This window comes from Pseudopodoces humilis, chromosome 2 (genome assembly GCF_049639895.1).
Source record: "Pseudopodoces humilis isolate 2021_Gansu_Grassland_sample_001 chromosome 2, ASM4963989v1, whole genome shotgun sequence".
In the NCBI taxonomy this organism is placed as follows: domain Eukaryota; kingdom Metazoa; phylum Chordata; class Aves; order Passeriformes; family Paridae; genus Pseudopodoces; species Pseudopodoces humilis.
Genome location: NC_142201.1, coordinates 23304775 through 23321639, shown reverse-complemented (window position 1 = coordinate 23321639; position 16865 = coordinate 23304775). Strand labels below are relative to the sequence as shown.

The 16865-nt window shown below is 36.2% G+C and overlaps 1 protein-coding gene across 1 annotated transcript in view; it reads right to left on the bottom strand.

The window, feature by feature from the left end:
- MYO16 (myosin XVI) overlaps positions 1–16865 on the bottom strand; it is a 262514-nt gene that overhangs the window by 42020 nt on the left and 203629 nt on the right. Inside the window, exons 28-29 of the mRNA XM_005516607.2 lie at positions 7388–7484; positions 1777–2023 (exon numbers count right to left, since the gene is read on the bottom strand). Coding sequence (XP_005516664.2) covers positions 1777–2023; positions 7388–7484 — 344 coding nt within the window. The remainder of the gene's footprint in view (positions 1–1776; positions 2024–7387; positions 7485–16865) is intronic.

Below are 16865 nucleotides of genomic sequence, written 5' to 3'. Positions count from 1 at the left end.
TGTTCATGCAAATGTAACAACAGCTTTTTGGTAAACAATCTCACAACTCCCCTGCTGTGTCGAGGGGATGTGTGTAGTAATCTTCTGACAAACAAATCCAGATCAAGCTGCTAGCTTTCTTCCATTTCCTGTTTCATGATAAATCAGGACACCGGCCCTTTTTCACACAAATGCAGCCTTGCTTAAGCAGTCTCATATTGTTGACCAGACATTCACTGAATGAATTGTTCACACTTTGATTGCTACACACAATCAAAAGCTGGGTTTTTAATCTGAATGATAATTTCTGGGAAATCCATTTTAATAGAAAGTTACTGAGGCAGCAAATGCCGAGTCTTTATCATTATTTTCTAAAAAGACAACTATAAATTCTATTTAGATAATGCAAATCTTTAAAATATTAGAGAACCTTTTTAACCAGCTATGTTGACTGCTTGAGCAATTCCACCCAGATATCCCTATATCTTCCAGTTTAAACTTAATTATTAGTTATTACTTTTAATAATAATTTTTATTATTATGATGTTATGCTTAGTTGTTTCAATTACAATTTAGTTTTTCACTTTTTTCCTTTTTTTTTTGCTATTTGAATACCTATTGAGAAATAACCTTCCAGATGCTTCTGTCAAATTGATTTTTAACAAAAATTCTTCTAACATTTTATTCCTCCAAGAATCAGAACATTGAGACCCTTTTAACTTAGAGTAGTAATGTATTAGGTAGAAGATCTCTATACTGCTATTCTTCAAACAAATCCCCAAGCATTTGTCTTTTTAAATTGTATTTCTGCATGGCAAATCACCAGCAGAGCTGAAATTCATGCACAGGATATAGCCAGCTGCCCATGTAGTAAATGAAATAGCAAAAGATGAAAGCATGGTGCTCAGTGGATAATTTGTTTTCACTGTAATGTTTAATTACAGTCTTTCCTACAAAGGCATTTGCTCCAATATGTAATCACTGGTATATTTGAAGGTAATTAAGCAGATGCACTGCCATTTTCACTTTTATTAAAGTCACTGACAAAATCAATGATAGCAAAGGGAGTTGTTCTGGATGAAAATTAAGTTCCTATGGAAAAATAAACATTTAAATGTCCAGCAGGTTATAGACACATTCTTTCTGTTGACACACACCAATTAACTGCAAATGCTAACTGCCCATTCAGCTATCTAAAAGAGAAATCAGGGACTTCCTAGAAAATGGCTCTCCAGCACTTACTGGATTTGTAAAACAGGTACTTCTAAAAACTCTGTGAGTTAAAAAAAAAAATAATTCCCATTTTTAAACAAAAGCATCCTCCCCACAATCAATCTACTTGTTTCAGTGAGAAGTCAGGATTCCTTAGTCTGGACTTTACTGTATTTTAAAACTTTCCTACCTGTTTTTCTTTACCTTGGTAATTTCTCAGTGTTGGTATTTTAAGTCTAAGAAGTTTTTTATTTTGCTTGTTTGGTCTGATGAAATGAAACTATAATCTATTTATCATAGAATTAGGAGTATTTCTGTAAAAAAATAAGTGTCTCAGAGACTTGAATAAGTTCCTCTAAGTTCATTGCCCCCTGAATAGAATACGGTAGTCTCCTTAAATTTCTAGACTTAACTACCTGATATACAAGGAAAAAAAACATGACTTAATATTGGTTTGGGATGAGCATATACTTGAGAATCCTCTTGCAATCCCTCAATCATTTCCACGGCTTTCTAAGCAGGGAAGGAATTCACAAAAACTGAAGAGACTCATTAATTCTTCACAGCAGGTGTTTCTCATCTTACCTTTTGTGGCTTTCTTCTGGCCTGTTTCTAGCCTCTCCCTTTTCCCTGTGGTAAGCAGCATTCATCTCGTTGCGCAGCCGGTCATTTTCCCGAGCAATGTCAGAGGCATTTTGAATCACCAGGTCGTCATATGCTTTCAATCCCATATCCTCAGCATTCTGCAAGAAGCTTTTGATTGAGGTGACCTCTTGCTGTTTGATGCTCATCTTCTGTAGCAAGCGCTGGCGAGCTAGAAATCCTCTTACAACTATCATAGTGGAAGGAGAAAATATGGACCAATGAAAGACAACTAATTGGGGAATTAACTTAATATCACTGTGTATTCTTCTGTAAAAATGAACAACCCAAGTTCAGTCAATATCTTATACAAATTAGGAAAGAAATCTGATGGCAGATTTCAGTAAAAATACAGTAAAATGAAACCCTTTCTGTTTTCTACTGCCAGTGCTTAAAATGAAGTAGTGACAGTAAATTCATAAATTTAAACTATCAGAACTGAAAGTGTTTATTTTCACTGAATGTTATTTTTTTTATTACATTACAATGAAGATGGATTAAAATGTATACCTCTTACATGTAAGATGTATCCACAGATGTATACTACTGCTTGTGAAAGCATACAGTTACATTGCAAAGGTCAAAAGATTGTTTCAAAATAAAAGCCTGGATAAATTAATTGCAGTAAAAGCAGTAGGAATTAAATGATTGCTGTTGGTCAGCTTTTAAAAATGTTTTAATTGTTTCAATGTACCTAATTCCCCAGCAAAATCACAACCAACACAAGATTTTTTTTTTTTTTGTTTGACTTAAAGACCTTTCACTGCTCATTTCCTTTCAGCTAAAACAATTAGTTTAATATAATGCAAATTTCTCAAATGTATCTGTCACATCATATCTGCATTTTTCAGTTAAAAGTTTTCATCTACATTGCATCAGCTTCATGTATCTATTAGACTTTTTCTTCACACTCTTTGTCAGCTTTATGCTGGGAAAAGATTTTAGTGCACCTTCTATAATAGCTTTCTGTATCACTTTCCTATGTATGTACATTCGTTACAGCAAATCCTACTCAAATACCACCCAGTACCCTGGATTCTCTGAAGTACAGTTGATCAGAAACACAAGGCACAGGGAACTCTGTGGCCATAACAAATTTGGCACCATTTTAATCCCAGTGCCTACAACAGGTGGTTTCAATATTCTCTGTGTTTTGTCTTAGAAGGAAAAATTGCCAACTGAAACTACTGTGTTTGTGTGGGTGTTTGTTTTTTGGTTTTTTTTTTTTGTTTTTTTCAAGTTCCACAAGATCATGGTTCTTTCCAGATCTAGAACCACTGCTGTGTATCTCACAGGGAAGAACCTGTTTTAGAATTATTTGTCTGTTGCCTTAAATACTCTTGGTTTTCATCACTTTACTTGTATCAAAATCAGGTGAAACATCATCATTTTCTTATGGTTACTCTCTTTCTGGTCAATTGAAAGTTTTTCATCAGCGAACTCAGCAGACAATAGCCTGTGTAAGATGTTTGTTTGAGTTTGGGAGAAGATACAGAGAATATTGATTGCAGGATAAAAAAGTTAAAATGCATTAGGTATTTACAACAACATATTTAAATTTCAGATTTAGGATCACTGCAGAACATTAAATGATGAAGAGTCAAGCTGAAATAATTTATAGAAAAAATGTCAACAGAGAAAGATACAATTATTCTTCTATGAATATAAAATGTTATTGAATAAAATAAACAGCTAAAGCATAGGGTAATGTAAAGTACTTTTTATCGTCTTCTAGTGCCTTGTTTAGACAAGAAAAAAAAAGATTTCTTTTTTAGAGATGCTTAGTGCCCAGCTGACAAGATATGAGAAAGGCTAATATTAACATACTAATACTGCTTCCATCTGAAATTCACTGGGTTTGAAAACCTTCAAATTCAGATACTTTGAAATAATTTCTAATAATAATTTATGATAGCTTTGAAGGTTTATGCTTTTATAATCATAACCAATCAATGCCTTTAATTGCATTCCATAAAATCTGACTTCTTTAAACCTTGAAACATTAATGCACTTACCCAATTTACTTGAAAAGGAAATTAATAGTACAGTTATTGTTGACAATTTTATGAGAATATTCATAGTAAAGACATTACTGAGTCTGAATCTTAGGGCTATTGTTGAAAAAAGAATGAATACATGCATAGAATATGATCAGAGTTCACTGCTAACATAAAAATATTGAAAGAGCTTAATAATAAAAGAATGCTTTTTCCTAAAATATTCTCTTTAAACCTATCTTGTGCAGAGCAAAAACAGTTAAGTATCACATCCTGGGTGACTTTGGGAAATAATCTGTATTTCAAAGTAACATTTTTACAGGAGTCTATGTGTACTTTTAACTTGAAAAAAAAAAAGAAAAAAAAAAGAAAAAATATTGGTAGCACCACCAAGGTTGGTTAAAATAAAGAAATTAAGAATTAAGTGATCAGTTATCTGACAGGATTGTTAGCAGGCATGAATCAGCAGCTTAGAGTAGCCTGCTAGAATGGTCCAGTAAAATTCAGATAGAGATTTTTGTAGAGATCCAGTAGAGCTAATTGTAAGATTTAGAGACTGTACAGCTACTCTGATTATGCACTTTCACCAAAATGAAGAAGAAACATTCAACAAAGTTTTATTAGGAAGGGCTGGCAGATAGAATCCCTCTTTTGCACATGTTTTCCTGAACTGAGTACTTCAGATTTTTCATTAGACCTTTCTCCACACTTCCTTCTCTATGAGAACATTTGAAAGACTGATTTTGGTTAAACACAGAACAAATTTATAACCTAAAAACTGCTGTGATATGAAACTGTCAGGTCCTATCCTTTTACTGCTCAGTTTCATCTGCTACTGTTGGGTGCTGGGTACTATGATTGTCTTGTGAATTCACTCCTCATTTATGTAGATCTAAAATAATTCTCACTTATGCAAATTAAAATAATTGAGGTTAGCACCCATAGGGCATAAAAATATCTAGTACTTGAGAGTTCATCTAAGGATGAGGATTAGAAAAATCAAAATTCCAGTAGACCAAGGATCTGGGTTATGTGAGAAATTTTTTAACTATTGTATATACAATGAATTCAAGTTAATTCCTCATCTACATGAACTCTGATGGAAGAACTTCAGCATGATTGCCTTTCCTATGGGTACAAAAAATTTTCACAGTCATTCAGGTCAAAAAGAATCATATGTAGTTCTCATACCTGCAGAAAAAAAATTATGACAGTCTCTAAACTCACAGATATATTTTTAAGTAAAAGTGTTTCTACATATGCTTGCACTTTAGTTTGACCCCTTTCTTTGCTTGTGTAAGATAAGTTTCAAGATACCAGAAAGTACTTATCTGGTTTGCTTTGTTTTGTTTTCACATACCACTCCCCCCACCCTGCCCTATATCTAGAAGAAGAGATTGCTAGATAGATTTGAAGTAGAGAGTTGATAGTAATTTTGGGCAAGACCTGTTTCCCCTTAAAGCTAAGCTCTTATCTAGGTATATGATGCTACATTTAAAGCCTGATAGAGGAATTAGAATCATAGAATCTGATTATCCTGAATTGAAAGGCACCCACAAGGATCATCAAAGTCCAACTCTTGGCCTTGCACAGGACACCCCAAGAGTTACACCATGTGCCAGACAGCATTGTCTGAACAGCTCTTGAGCTCTGTCCAGCTTCATGCTGTGACCGCTTCCCTGGAGAGCCTGTGTCAGTGCCCAACAAGCCTCAAAATTTCCTGATGATCCCTTGAGCCCTGTCACTGGTCACCAGTGAGGAGAGATCAGTGTCTGCCCCTCCCCTTCATGAGAAAGCTGTAGGCTGTAGGCTGGTATCAGTCTCCTCCAGACTAAACAGGCCAAGTGATTTCAGCCACTTCTTGTACAGCTTCCCCTCAAGGCCCTTCACCATTTTCATTGCCCTCCTTGGGATGTTTTATAACAGCTTTATTTTTTTGTTATATTGTGATTATTGACTAGTTTGGCTGTTATTCAATGTGTTTTCAGAAGAGATCTAACTTCCAAAGTCCTCTCTAGGTAAAGGGTGAGGGGATAAAAGGGCATTGGGACTGACACCGTTACTCACTAAACATCACTATGTCAGTGGAAAGTATATGAATACCAATTTTAGGATAACATAAGAACAATCTACTGGTACCCTATTCAAATCTGCAAGAGCTCATTGGCCTGCTAATTCTACAAGTTTCCAGTTGCACATGTTTGCAAAATGTTTTCTTTCATGAGCTAATGACATGAGGTTGATGTCTAACTACAGTTCACTCATCCAAGTTCCTGATTTTCTCAGGTTTCCGAGATCATAAAAAGCATGCAGATGAGCCATAGTTTTAAACACACAATTTTGGCAAAAATGATTTTTCACATTACCCTAATTAGGGATGATAGAAGCAAAACCAAGAAAAATATTCTGTAAGGAGCCAAGAAGCCCTATTATCTTCATTCTTCAGGCAGGCTTTGTCTTACTTCTGCAAAACATGGACATATCTAAGGATGTTTTAAATTTTGGTGTAGGGTTTTTGAAGCATTCTGTTTGTAAATTGGATACCAAAAGGTAAATAATTCCTTTCTTTGATAAGTCAGCATAAGAAGGGAGAGGATAAACTGTTAGTGCTTTTCAAAATGCATAAATACCGTAGGGTAATTTGCATTAAAAAAATCACACCCAAGTTCTAAACTCAGCTAAACTGTGGTGTCTGTTACCTGTCATTCTCCACATTCATTTCTGAGCTGTTACCATTTTGATTTCACTTGCTTCAGGTTTTCTCTTGGCTTCCTCTTTTTCACTACAAGCTTACAGTGAGGAATAGATAATTAAAATGAAAGGGGTTTACATTTCTTAAGTCTTCAATTTTATGTGTCTGACAAAAAAAGGCAAGATTTTGTCTTTTTAATTTCCTTGAAATGGATGAAAAGGGGAACTGTTGCAGACATCAGCCAATTAGGTAAATAATGAATGCTGTGAAGGAAGCATCTTCAAACAAAGAAATATTCATATTTTCAGCAGTTGTTTGAGACTCTGATAGGAAATGGAGCATAAGTAACAGGAAATCAGGAGGCAGTGGATAGTACCTCCTTTTAAAAATATGCCAAAAAATGTCAGTGACCTTAGGAAACATGCAGGTGTAAAATGGGGAAAAATACCTAAACATAAAAACATAGCAGTCAAGTAAGAAAGTAGTAAGAAAAGGGGAAAAATAAGAACAGCTGAACACACTAACTTATTTGCTTTGTTTTTAGTGTCAATATATTTGAAAATATTCCAATTTTGTATCACTGTGCAATATTTGATAAGCAAAAAGAAAGATTATATTAATGCCTTGAAAAATCACTGAACTTAGACTAAAAAGAAAATATTCAAGATCCTCTACGTTTTAATTACATTCAAGAATTTGTCATAAAATTATGTTTGACAGAAAGTTCAAGAATCGCCAATGTTAATATAATCTCAAAAATCTGCGTATATCTGTAGGGAAATGTATAAAATACAGCAACTATTCAAGATGGAGAAAATCTCTTTGCTATGCAACAGCTCGGGTATACTTGTTCTGTAACTGTTACCTTTTTGGCAGGTTATAATTTTCTTCTGAAGCTGAAGGCACAAATCGTTGAGATGGTCAGCTTGCCAGTACTTAAGAAACACTTTTCGGACTCCTATCTAGAATACAAACAGCAGAGAAACCATCAACAAAATAAGGCCAAAACAATGTCAGGTAAATAGAAATCACATGTTAACAATCCAGCAAAGGGTTGAAATAATATCTGCAATTTAGGAACAGTACAATGCCAATTCTTTAACAGAAATGTAGTTATCACTTGGTTGAATAAAAGATGTATTTGTAAAGGATGAACAAGCTGTCAGACAGATAGTTCCACTTCGGTTCCAAAAATATCGAGAACAAATAGTACAATCTTCAAGTTAAATACAAGTTGGGGAAAAAAGCATTCTGAATCTAATTACTCTAATGTGTTAGACAACATAATAGAAAATAAGGTTTAGCTCTTATAAAGCAGAAGGGTGCATGGAGAAAGGTGACAAGACAAACCCATGTGGAACAGAAAAGGTGAGATAGCTGCCATCTGTGGAACAGGAAGAACTTAGCTGAAGTTGAAGGATGGGAGAAACTCACTGTCATTAGTGACAATGACTCCTAAGATCCAGTAAAATTATGTATACTAGTTCCCAGTCTTGCTTACTAAAGTTGTGCTTTGGGTCTCCTTTCAGGATCAAAGTCAGAGACAGAGGGACTCATTTGTGAAAAATAGTCTCCTAAGTATTGATTCTGGTGTTCTGTAGCATCTTGATTTAATTAATCTAGTTCTTGAAGTAACAATCATGAGATGCTCTCACTCCTTTAGAGACATATTTAGCTAGTAAGACCAAAAGAAAACACCTTTCTTTTAATACCTCCTGAACAAGCTGAAACCTATAAAATTCTTTCCTGTATCATCTTCAAAAGCATTCCTTTTTAATAGACTTAAAAACCCACACAAAACCTAGCAACTCTAAAACCAGCAAGTAACTGGAAAAAACCCCAAACAATAAACCAATAAATTTTCTCAAGAATTTTGTAGAAGTAACTTTCTTCCCTTCATAAAACAAAATAAAAGGAATAGTGCCAGAAAACTGTGCTACCCTAGAAGATTCTAGCTTTTGCCTAACTATTATTTTTTTATGGCTGATAGGCATACTGATTAATTAATGCAAGTCTGGCTAAAATTGCCAGAAATTCATTCCAACTCTTGTTTGTATCCAGCTTACAAGGTCACTCTCTTCTTGCTGAACCATCCTGCTCCACAAGTGTTTTTTACTTTAGATCTGGGAGACAGGTATCTGGAGGGCTACTTGTACACCCTTCCAAATTTTTTTTAATCCAAACACTGTCAGATGTACATCATAGTAGCGTTGGATGACAGACAGCAAGGACACTTATTTCATGGGTAAACTCCATTAACTAAATTCAGAAATGATTGTGGAAAAATTTTGTCCCTTGGCTTCTCTTCTGTCTACTGTAGGCACAAACTATTTTGAATCAAATGTTTTAAAAAGTCTGTAATCCTGAAGTTTGCGCTAACAAAGATGGTGCATTTGTTAGTCTTTTAGTTAAAATCAGATGCATTCAAATGGCAAAACTGGAATGTTTTCTAATTTGTTTTTCCATTTGTATCTCTTTTCCCAATAAAATAGTCCTATTTGAATTATTGTGAAGTGTGTGGAAGCAGGTGACAAAAAAGACATGTTTTACTTGTCTCTCCATTGTAGAAACTCAGAAAGAAGGGAACAGGCTTTCTTTGTATGGTGGTTAACCTGAGGCAATTTTCCTGAGATCCAATTGTGCAGTCACATGCTGCTGTTAGCGACACACTCTCATCTTCATTTTCTTAATAGACAAACAAAATGTTTTACTTTTCTTCTTCAGCTTTCAAAATTCTCTATTCACCTGGTTGTCTTAACCCTTTGCCCACTGAACAGTTTTTTTTCCCCATTCGTCTTGTCAAACCACATATTGAACCTGCATTATTACTAGCTTTAGCTACTAATATCTTCATCATCTTGCTTACATTACCTTAAATACAGAATTCTTCTGTAAAAAATAACTGAATTATTATTCATATAGTTAACTGTAATTAAATTATCATGTGGTTATTATAATTACCATTTCATCTGAGTAGCTCTCAGACAAAGCCTGAGACCAAATACTTAATAAAATTATATTCCTTCACTCTGATTAAATTTTCTCTTTATACTCCACCTTTCCTTTCCACAAATCCTCTACATTACACACTGTATTCTCTAATGTCTCAGGCCTATGCCAAATCATCCAATTTTTCCTTATTTCTATCCCTTGTCCTTAATTACCCAGAGTTCTGGCTTCTCCCCTTACTACAGCAATATTGACTCTCTGATATTATAAATATCAAATAAATATTGATAAATATCTCAAAGATATTATAATGACAACTACAGGTCACTGATTTTTAAGGACTGAAATTTTATTTTTAAAGTTGCACTTTCAAACCTTAAAAAAGCTCTTATTACTAGTAATGCCCATGGCAAAATTAACAACCCCATTCTCAATTTGTCTCATTATGGACATGCTGTTTAGTCACATTTAGGCTATATTTCAAATGTGTAACTTAACTAAACAATGAGTTGCAATTTACTGTGCAGTATGCAGTCACAAAATCAGAGTCCAGACAATTGCTGAAGCTTATGTTGGCTTAGCTACAAGTGTCTGGCAATGCAGTCACAAAGCTATCTAGGGGATATGCAAACCTTTACTGCTCTTTTCTCTCATCCTACACCCCAGGAACAATATAAATGGAGTTATTGTGGTATCACTTATGCCATGAACTTCATTAGTGGGAGCTTGCTACAATTTTTAAGTGAATGAGGAAATACAAAATGTCAATGCAAATCCATTTTTACATTCAGATAAAAGCTATTTATAGATTTTTATATCATATGCTGGGTCTACAGAGAGCAGAGTTCTAGACAGAAGCACGTATAGCAGAAACTGCTATTACATGTTTGATTATGTTAGTACAGATAGAAATCTCTGTTGCTTAGTCTTTGAATTAAATCTCAGAGCCTCTAAGGCTGACCAAGAGAACAAGATAGTCTCACTGCCCTCTTTACAGTTCTGGTGTTCAGTGAAAGCAACAATGCTGAAAAACGTTGGGATTTCAGATGTCACATATCAAAACAGTTTTTGAGGCTGCTACCTGTCTTCATTCTGGTCTCCTCTTTAATCACAAAATGTTTCCTGCTTGCCTAGGGGAAAAAGGGTTCAAATGTTCTTCCACTAAAGCACCCATTTTTTAATATTTTTTCTGGACTACAAAGTGCTCTCAATCTGAGTCTGAAATTTTAATGTCATTCAGACTCCTGTAAAAGTAAACCATCTGTGAATTACAGTCATAGTTATTTTAATTAGGAGAGCATTAGAGTTTAAAATGTTATTTTTCAAAATGACACATTTTTTAAAGACTAAGTAAAATTGTCATTGATGACTACTAAAGCTTCAATAGGAGCTACAGGGTAGGTTTTTTTTATTTTCCTGGAAGGAAAGAGAAATAACGGGAGAGAGCTGTTCTTTCTCTTTCTTCTTTTTTTTTTTTTTTTCTTTTTTCTTTTTTCTTTTTAAAATTTATTTTACAGAAAAGGTGTAGGTTGTAGAAGTACAGACATTCAAAAGTATGGAATGGATGCTGAGATGGTGTGTAGGTGGCATGGAGGCAGTATTAGCTCATACTTAATAGGTGTCAAGGGAATGTGTAAAGCTGTTCTTTAGTTTAAAAAAGGCAATTTGTGGGAGTGCTGTGTGTTTCTGGCAGTACTTTCAAAATAGCTACCTACAAAAGACAGAGAACTATAGTCTAATGATATTTTACACAATGACACACATTTTCACAGAGTATTAATGAAATTTAGAAAAAAGCCTTAATACTACTGTAAAATGTGTCTTCTTGCAGTGTACACGTCTACCAAGATATTATAATGACAACTACAGGCCACTGATTTTTAAGGACTGAAATTTTATTTTTAAAGGTTTAGTCGTCTGCTTTGCTTCATACATTTTAAAAGTCCTTCTTTGTCTCTGCAAACTAGTGACATTGCACTCTGGTACACACTGAATAAACCTACATTTTAGCATAGGTTATTTATGGCCTTAATATGAAGTATGTGAGTAGTCTGGTGTTCAAGCAAGTGACATAAAGCATTTATATATGTTCGTTTCAGGAGCTGGACTTTAGGGAGAAAAACTGTAATTCAGGTCTCTGGGAAAGGGCAGAATAATGGTCACTCCTTTTCCCTAAACTGTATAAACCTCACAGCTCTTCATACCATCATGAAGAACTGCTTTATAGGAAGGGAAAAGAAGTGATTAGGAAATATAAGATGCACGTAAGAAACACTCAGTAGGAGAAACCCTACCCCGGTTTTATCTTATAGGATCTTGATATTTACTGGACCCATCATTCTAGTTTTCAGAATTCTAGAAACAGACACAACACCAGAATATGGTGGTATATCCTCATCCCCACCTTCTCCCCAGGCCTGTTCTTTGATCTCATTCCTAACCTGAGCCAAAGCCCTCATTCACAATGCAGAAGAAACAATAGGAAAGGGCCTCTTGGCATGAATGAGAAATACAGGCAACAGGTGACAGGGAGAGCAATGGCACAGAGAGAAAGCCCTAAGGCAGGAGACTGGAAAACTAACCACAGACAAATAAGAGATGAAGACTGGGACCAAATATGAAGCAAAGTAACTAGAAAAGTGTCAAAAGGTGAGAGAGGTGAGAGGGGAGAGACATGGAATCCAGATCTGAGATACAAAAGATATCATAAAGAAAATTGCATTAGCAATTAGGACTAGTAATCCTAAGCAAAACCTAAAAGATGGATGGAGAGAGGGAGAAATATATTCTAGAGGGAAAGTTATATATATATATTTATAGAAATATATAAAATGGAGCTTTGTATTGAAAGAGTGAGAGCTTGTGAGCATTCTGAGGTCAAAATCAACCACCCATTCTATTCTCTGGCTGAAGGGAATCATGGATTTATCTAGAGTGGCACAAAGTCACTGAGAAAACTTGTGAGCAGTGTCTGGCCCAGGCCAGTCTTTTGGTCCTACTGGTGAGGTCAAAAATCACTCTCTAGTGGTTTCTGCAATAGCAAATTATTTCCAACATACAATGTAGTGACAAGATGAAAAAAAGAATATAATGGGACAATATAATTTTACTGATATAATCCAAAGTATAAGGGGAAAATAGATGCTTGTGTTTTAATAATTTCTCTTGTGTTTTAATAATTTCTCTTATTATGAACCTGCCCCAGGATTTTGCTTTTTAATTGCCTAGAAGAAATTGACTTTTAAAGTAAGATATTCAATACAAACAGGAAATTGACCTCAGGTAACATTAGTAAATAACAAATGAACGAACTGGCATACAATTTATGAGCTCTAAAGTTTTCCCATTTTATGGAAAGAAAAAAGTTAAGAATCCCTTATATATTAGATTTCTTGCAAAGTAGTCCAGTACTTCAGCATATTGGGTACAAAGCATTTCATATAGCATGACATATAGCATGACTTTAATTGTACACCAAAATAAACTGTTTAAGCTGTTTAAGTTCTGTTTAAAAAATAACAGATTATCTGAACTAAGCATAAAATTTACATATGTATGATTTCATACACCTCTGTTCATTCCTCTGATTTAATCATGTCACTTATGTTCTACATTCTGCTATTTAATCATAAATATACTTTTCCCCAAAAAGAACCACAGTATGCTAATATTATATATTGATACATTGACATTTAAAAATATGTAAAGACAGCTCTATGAAATCAAATAAATAAAACACCCATAGAACAGTAATAAAATATGATTTTGTCTTTGACTGGTAAGAACTGTGGATCAGACTTTGTTTTCCCTTTGCATTTCTAGAAGTGTTAGAAGAATTTAAAATCTCTAGATGGACTTGCGGAATTACTTTATATTGAGGACTTATTCTCTGTTTTACCACTCATGATTGCAAATTTGATAATACAGCTCCACACTGGCAAAGATAATTTCTCCACAAACACTGCTGGCTCCAGAAACAGCTTCAGCAAGGTTTGTACTTGAGAAAGTGTGAACTGGCACTAACACAGCATCTGTCTCAAGTAACTACATCATTTGGAGCCTCATTAAAACATTCCAGTTGACTCTCCTGTATTGAGATATTGCTTATTTCATACCTGATGACCCTTTGGATCATCCCGTTTGAAACTTAAGACTTGTCTCATTCTCTGACAAATGAGTAAATATCCTGCACTCAGAATTCAAAGCTACTGATGAGAAGGAATCAGTGTGGGTTAGAGGAAGCAAAATATTGGAAATATATAAATATTGGAAAGATAAACTAAGACAAAGCTTTTATTAGAAGTTTTTAAGGATTGCTATATATTAACCAGATAAGCAGTTCTAGCAGTCAAAGGCTGAAATATTCACTTTCAGTGAAGTCTGACCTTTGTAGTTCTTGTATTTAACAGATGCACTTAACAGTAAAAGCAAAATTAATTGATGTTTTCTTTTTCTTCTGGTATGGTACTAGTTTTTTGCACTTCAGCAAACTCCATCTGAAGTAACTCAGAAGGGTTAATTGCAGACTACTGACCTTAGCTAAACAAAACATAGAGTTCCAAGTTTTGATGAGAAAGCACCGTAAGCTATGAGCTAGCTCCTTTTTATTGAATTTATATTTGCAACTTTAACAGTGTGAGGAATGATAATCCAAACAAATGAAGGTTTCCTTATGTCAGTAAAAAGAGCCAAGAACTGTTTGTGCCCATACTTCTCCCAAAGCATGATAATGTTTGCAAATTAAGTCATGTCATTGGGATGGTAGGTTTTGCTTAGCTAATGCATCGCTGTGTGACAATAAATGAACACAGAACTGAAAATGGGGAATTCCTAATATAAAGGCCTTCACATATTCTGAGGGACAGGAGATTCTTCTATTTCACATGGACCAGACAGCTGTTCTGCTCAATTTAACTCTAAAGTTACTAAATATCATCTCACTGACTTCTACAGGGGTTAAACAAGGATATTGCTTTCTCTCTGCCCCAAGTAGAAGTGGTTTGTTTTGATTTAGTAATCTATTTTTCTCTTACATCAGATGTGTTTATAAGTCACAGTAATTAGCTAAGCTTGTAGTGATCAAGTATATATTTATGATGAAAGAATACCTTATCAAGACTGCACACACAGTCAAGTTGCAAAAATTGCCTTTCATTAGTAGCTCTGCACTTTCGTAATTCCAGCACTTAAGTGCATGACTGAAACTGCATGGCATGTCAGCTTCAATGAAGCCACTATTTTATTGTCCCAGTTTAGTTATCTCCAGTTCAGCTTACCCAAGGAACAGCAACATTTCATAAACATATCAACACTTTTGTCCCTACATGATGAAAGAAAAGTCGGCAGGGAAGACCAGCCTGGCTGAATAGCCAGCTTTTGCTGGGGGGAAAAAGAGAGTTTACAACCTTTGAAAGAAGAGCCTGGTGACTTAGGAAGGGAACAAGGATGTCACCAGATCATGTAGGAAAAAGGCTTAGAAAGGCGAAAGCTCAGCTAGAACTCAATCTGGCCACACTGGGAAAGACAGTAAAAATAGTTTCTATAAATACATTAAGAAAAAAACAGGCCCAAGGAAAATCTCCATCCTTTTTTGGATACAAAGAAGAAAAGGCAGAGGTATTTAATGACCTCTTTGCCTCAGTCTTCAACAGAAAGACTAGGTATTTCAAGACAACCAGCCTCCTGAGCTGGTAGACAGGGCCAGGGAACAGAATAGGCCCCTTGTAACCCAAGAGGAAATAGTTAGTGACCTATTGTCCCACTCAGACATTCAGAGGGCACTGTATGGGGTCCATCTGGAGGTACTGAAGGAGATGGTGGAAGAGTTTACTAAGGTGTTCATCATTTATCATCAGTCCTGGCTAACCAGGGAGGTCCCAGACAATGGGAGTTTGGCCAGTGTGATGTCCATCTACAGCAAGGGCCTGAAGGAGGATTTGGCAAACTACAGGCATGTCAGCCTGACCTCAGTGCCAGGGAAGATTATGGAACTGATCATCTTGAGTGCAACCATGCAGCACCTACAGGACAATCAGGGGATCAGCAGCCAGCAGGGATTTAGAAAAGGCAGGTCCTGCCTGACCAACCTGATCTCGTTTCATGAGCAGGTGACCTGTCTAGTGGATGATGAAATGGCTGTTTGTCTACCTGGACTTCAGTAAAACCTTTGGCACTGTCTCCCACAACATTCTCCTGGAAAAACTGTCAGGTCATGGCTTGGACAGGTGTACTTTTTGTTGGGTTGAAAACTGGCTGGATGTCTGGGTCCAAAGAGTGGTGGTGAATGTGGCTGGTTCCACATCCAGTTGGTGGCTAGTCACAAGTGGGGTTCTCCAGGGTTCAGTACTGGGGCCAGTCCTGTTTAATATCTTTATCAATGGTTTGGATTGAGTTGTCCCAGTAAGTTTGCAGACTACACCAAAGTGGGTTGGAGTGTTGATCTGCTAGGAGGCAGGAAGGCTCTGCAGAGGGATCTGGACAGGCTGGATCAATGGGCCAAGACCAGTGGTATGACATTCAATAAGGCCAAATGTCAGGCCACACTTTGCCCACAACAACCCCAGATAGCCTTTCAGGCTCGGGTCAGAATGGCTGGAAAGCGGCCCAGCAGAAAACGACCTGGGGATGCTTGGTAGCTGGCTGAACATTCACCAGCAGTGTGCCCAGATGGCCAAGAAGGACAATGGCACCTGGCCTGTATCCAGAATAGTGTGGCCAGCAAGGCCAGTGAAGTGATTGTCTCCCTGTACTCAGTACTCGTGAAGCCACACCTCAATTTCTGTGTCCAGTTCTGGGCCCCTTACGCCCAACAGAGAAATTGAGGTTCTGGAGCGTGTCCAGAGAAGGGCAATGGAGCTGGTGAAGGATCTGGAGTGCTCCTGTGAGGAGCAGCTGAGGGAGCTTCCATTGTTTAGCCTGGAAAAAAGGAGACTCAGGGAGGACCTTATCGCTCTACAGCTACAGTGAAAGGAGGTTGCAGCAAGGTGGGGGTCAGCCTCTCCCCCAGACTACTGGCGACAAGTCAAGAGGAAATGGCTCAAGCTGTGCTAGAGGAATTGCCATTCCTGGCAATGTTCAAGGAACAAATTCACATACCACTTAGTGCTGTGTGGTGGTGTTCAGCCAAAGGCTGAACTCAATGATCTTGGAGATCTTCTCCAACCCTAATTATTCTATGATAATAAATACTTGCTTCTAACACATAAGCTGATGAAACCAGCACAAGACATTGGCCAACTAATAGTGTTTGCTCTTATGCTCTGCTAAACAGTAGAAAATAAACCAAAACTGGACCCAAGTATTAAATCTTCTGCACTTTTTGTCTATTTGAAAACAGACTGCAGTATTTACAAGAGAAGAAAGAGCATGTCTGTGAGTAGGGTCTGAGCTTTGTT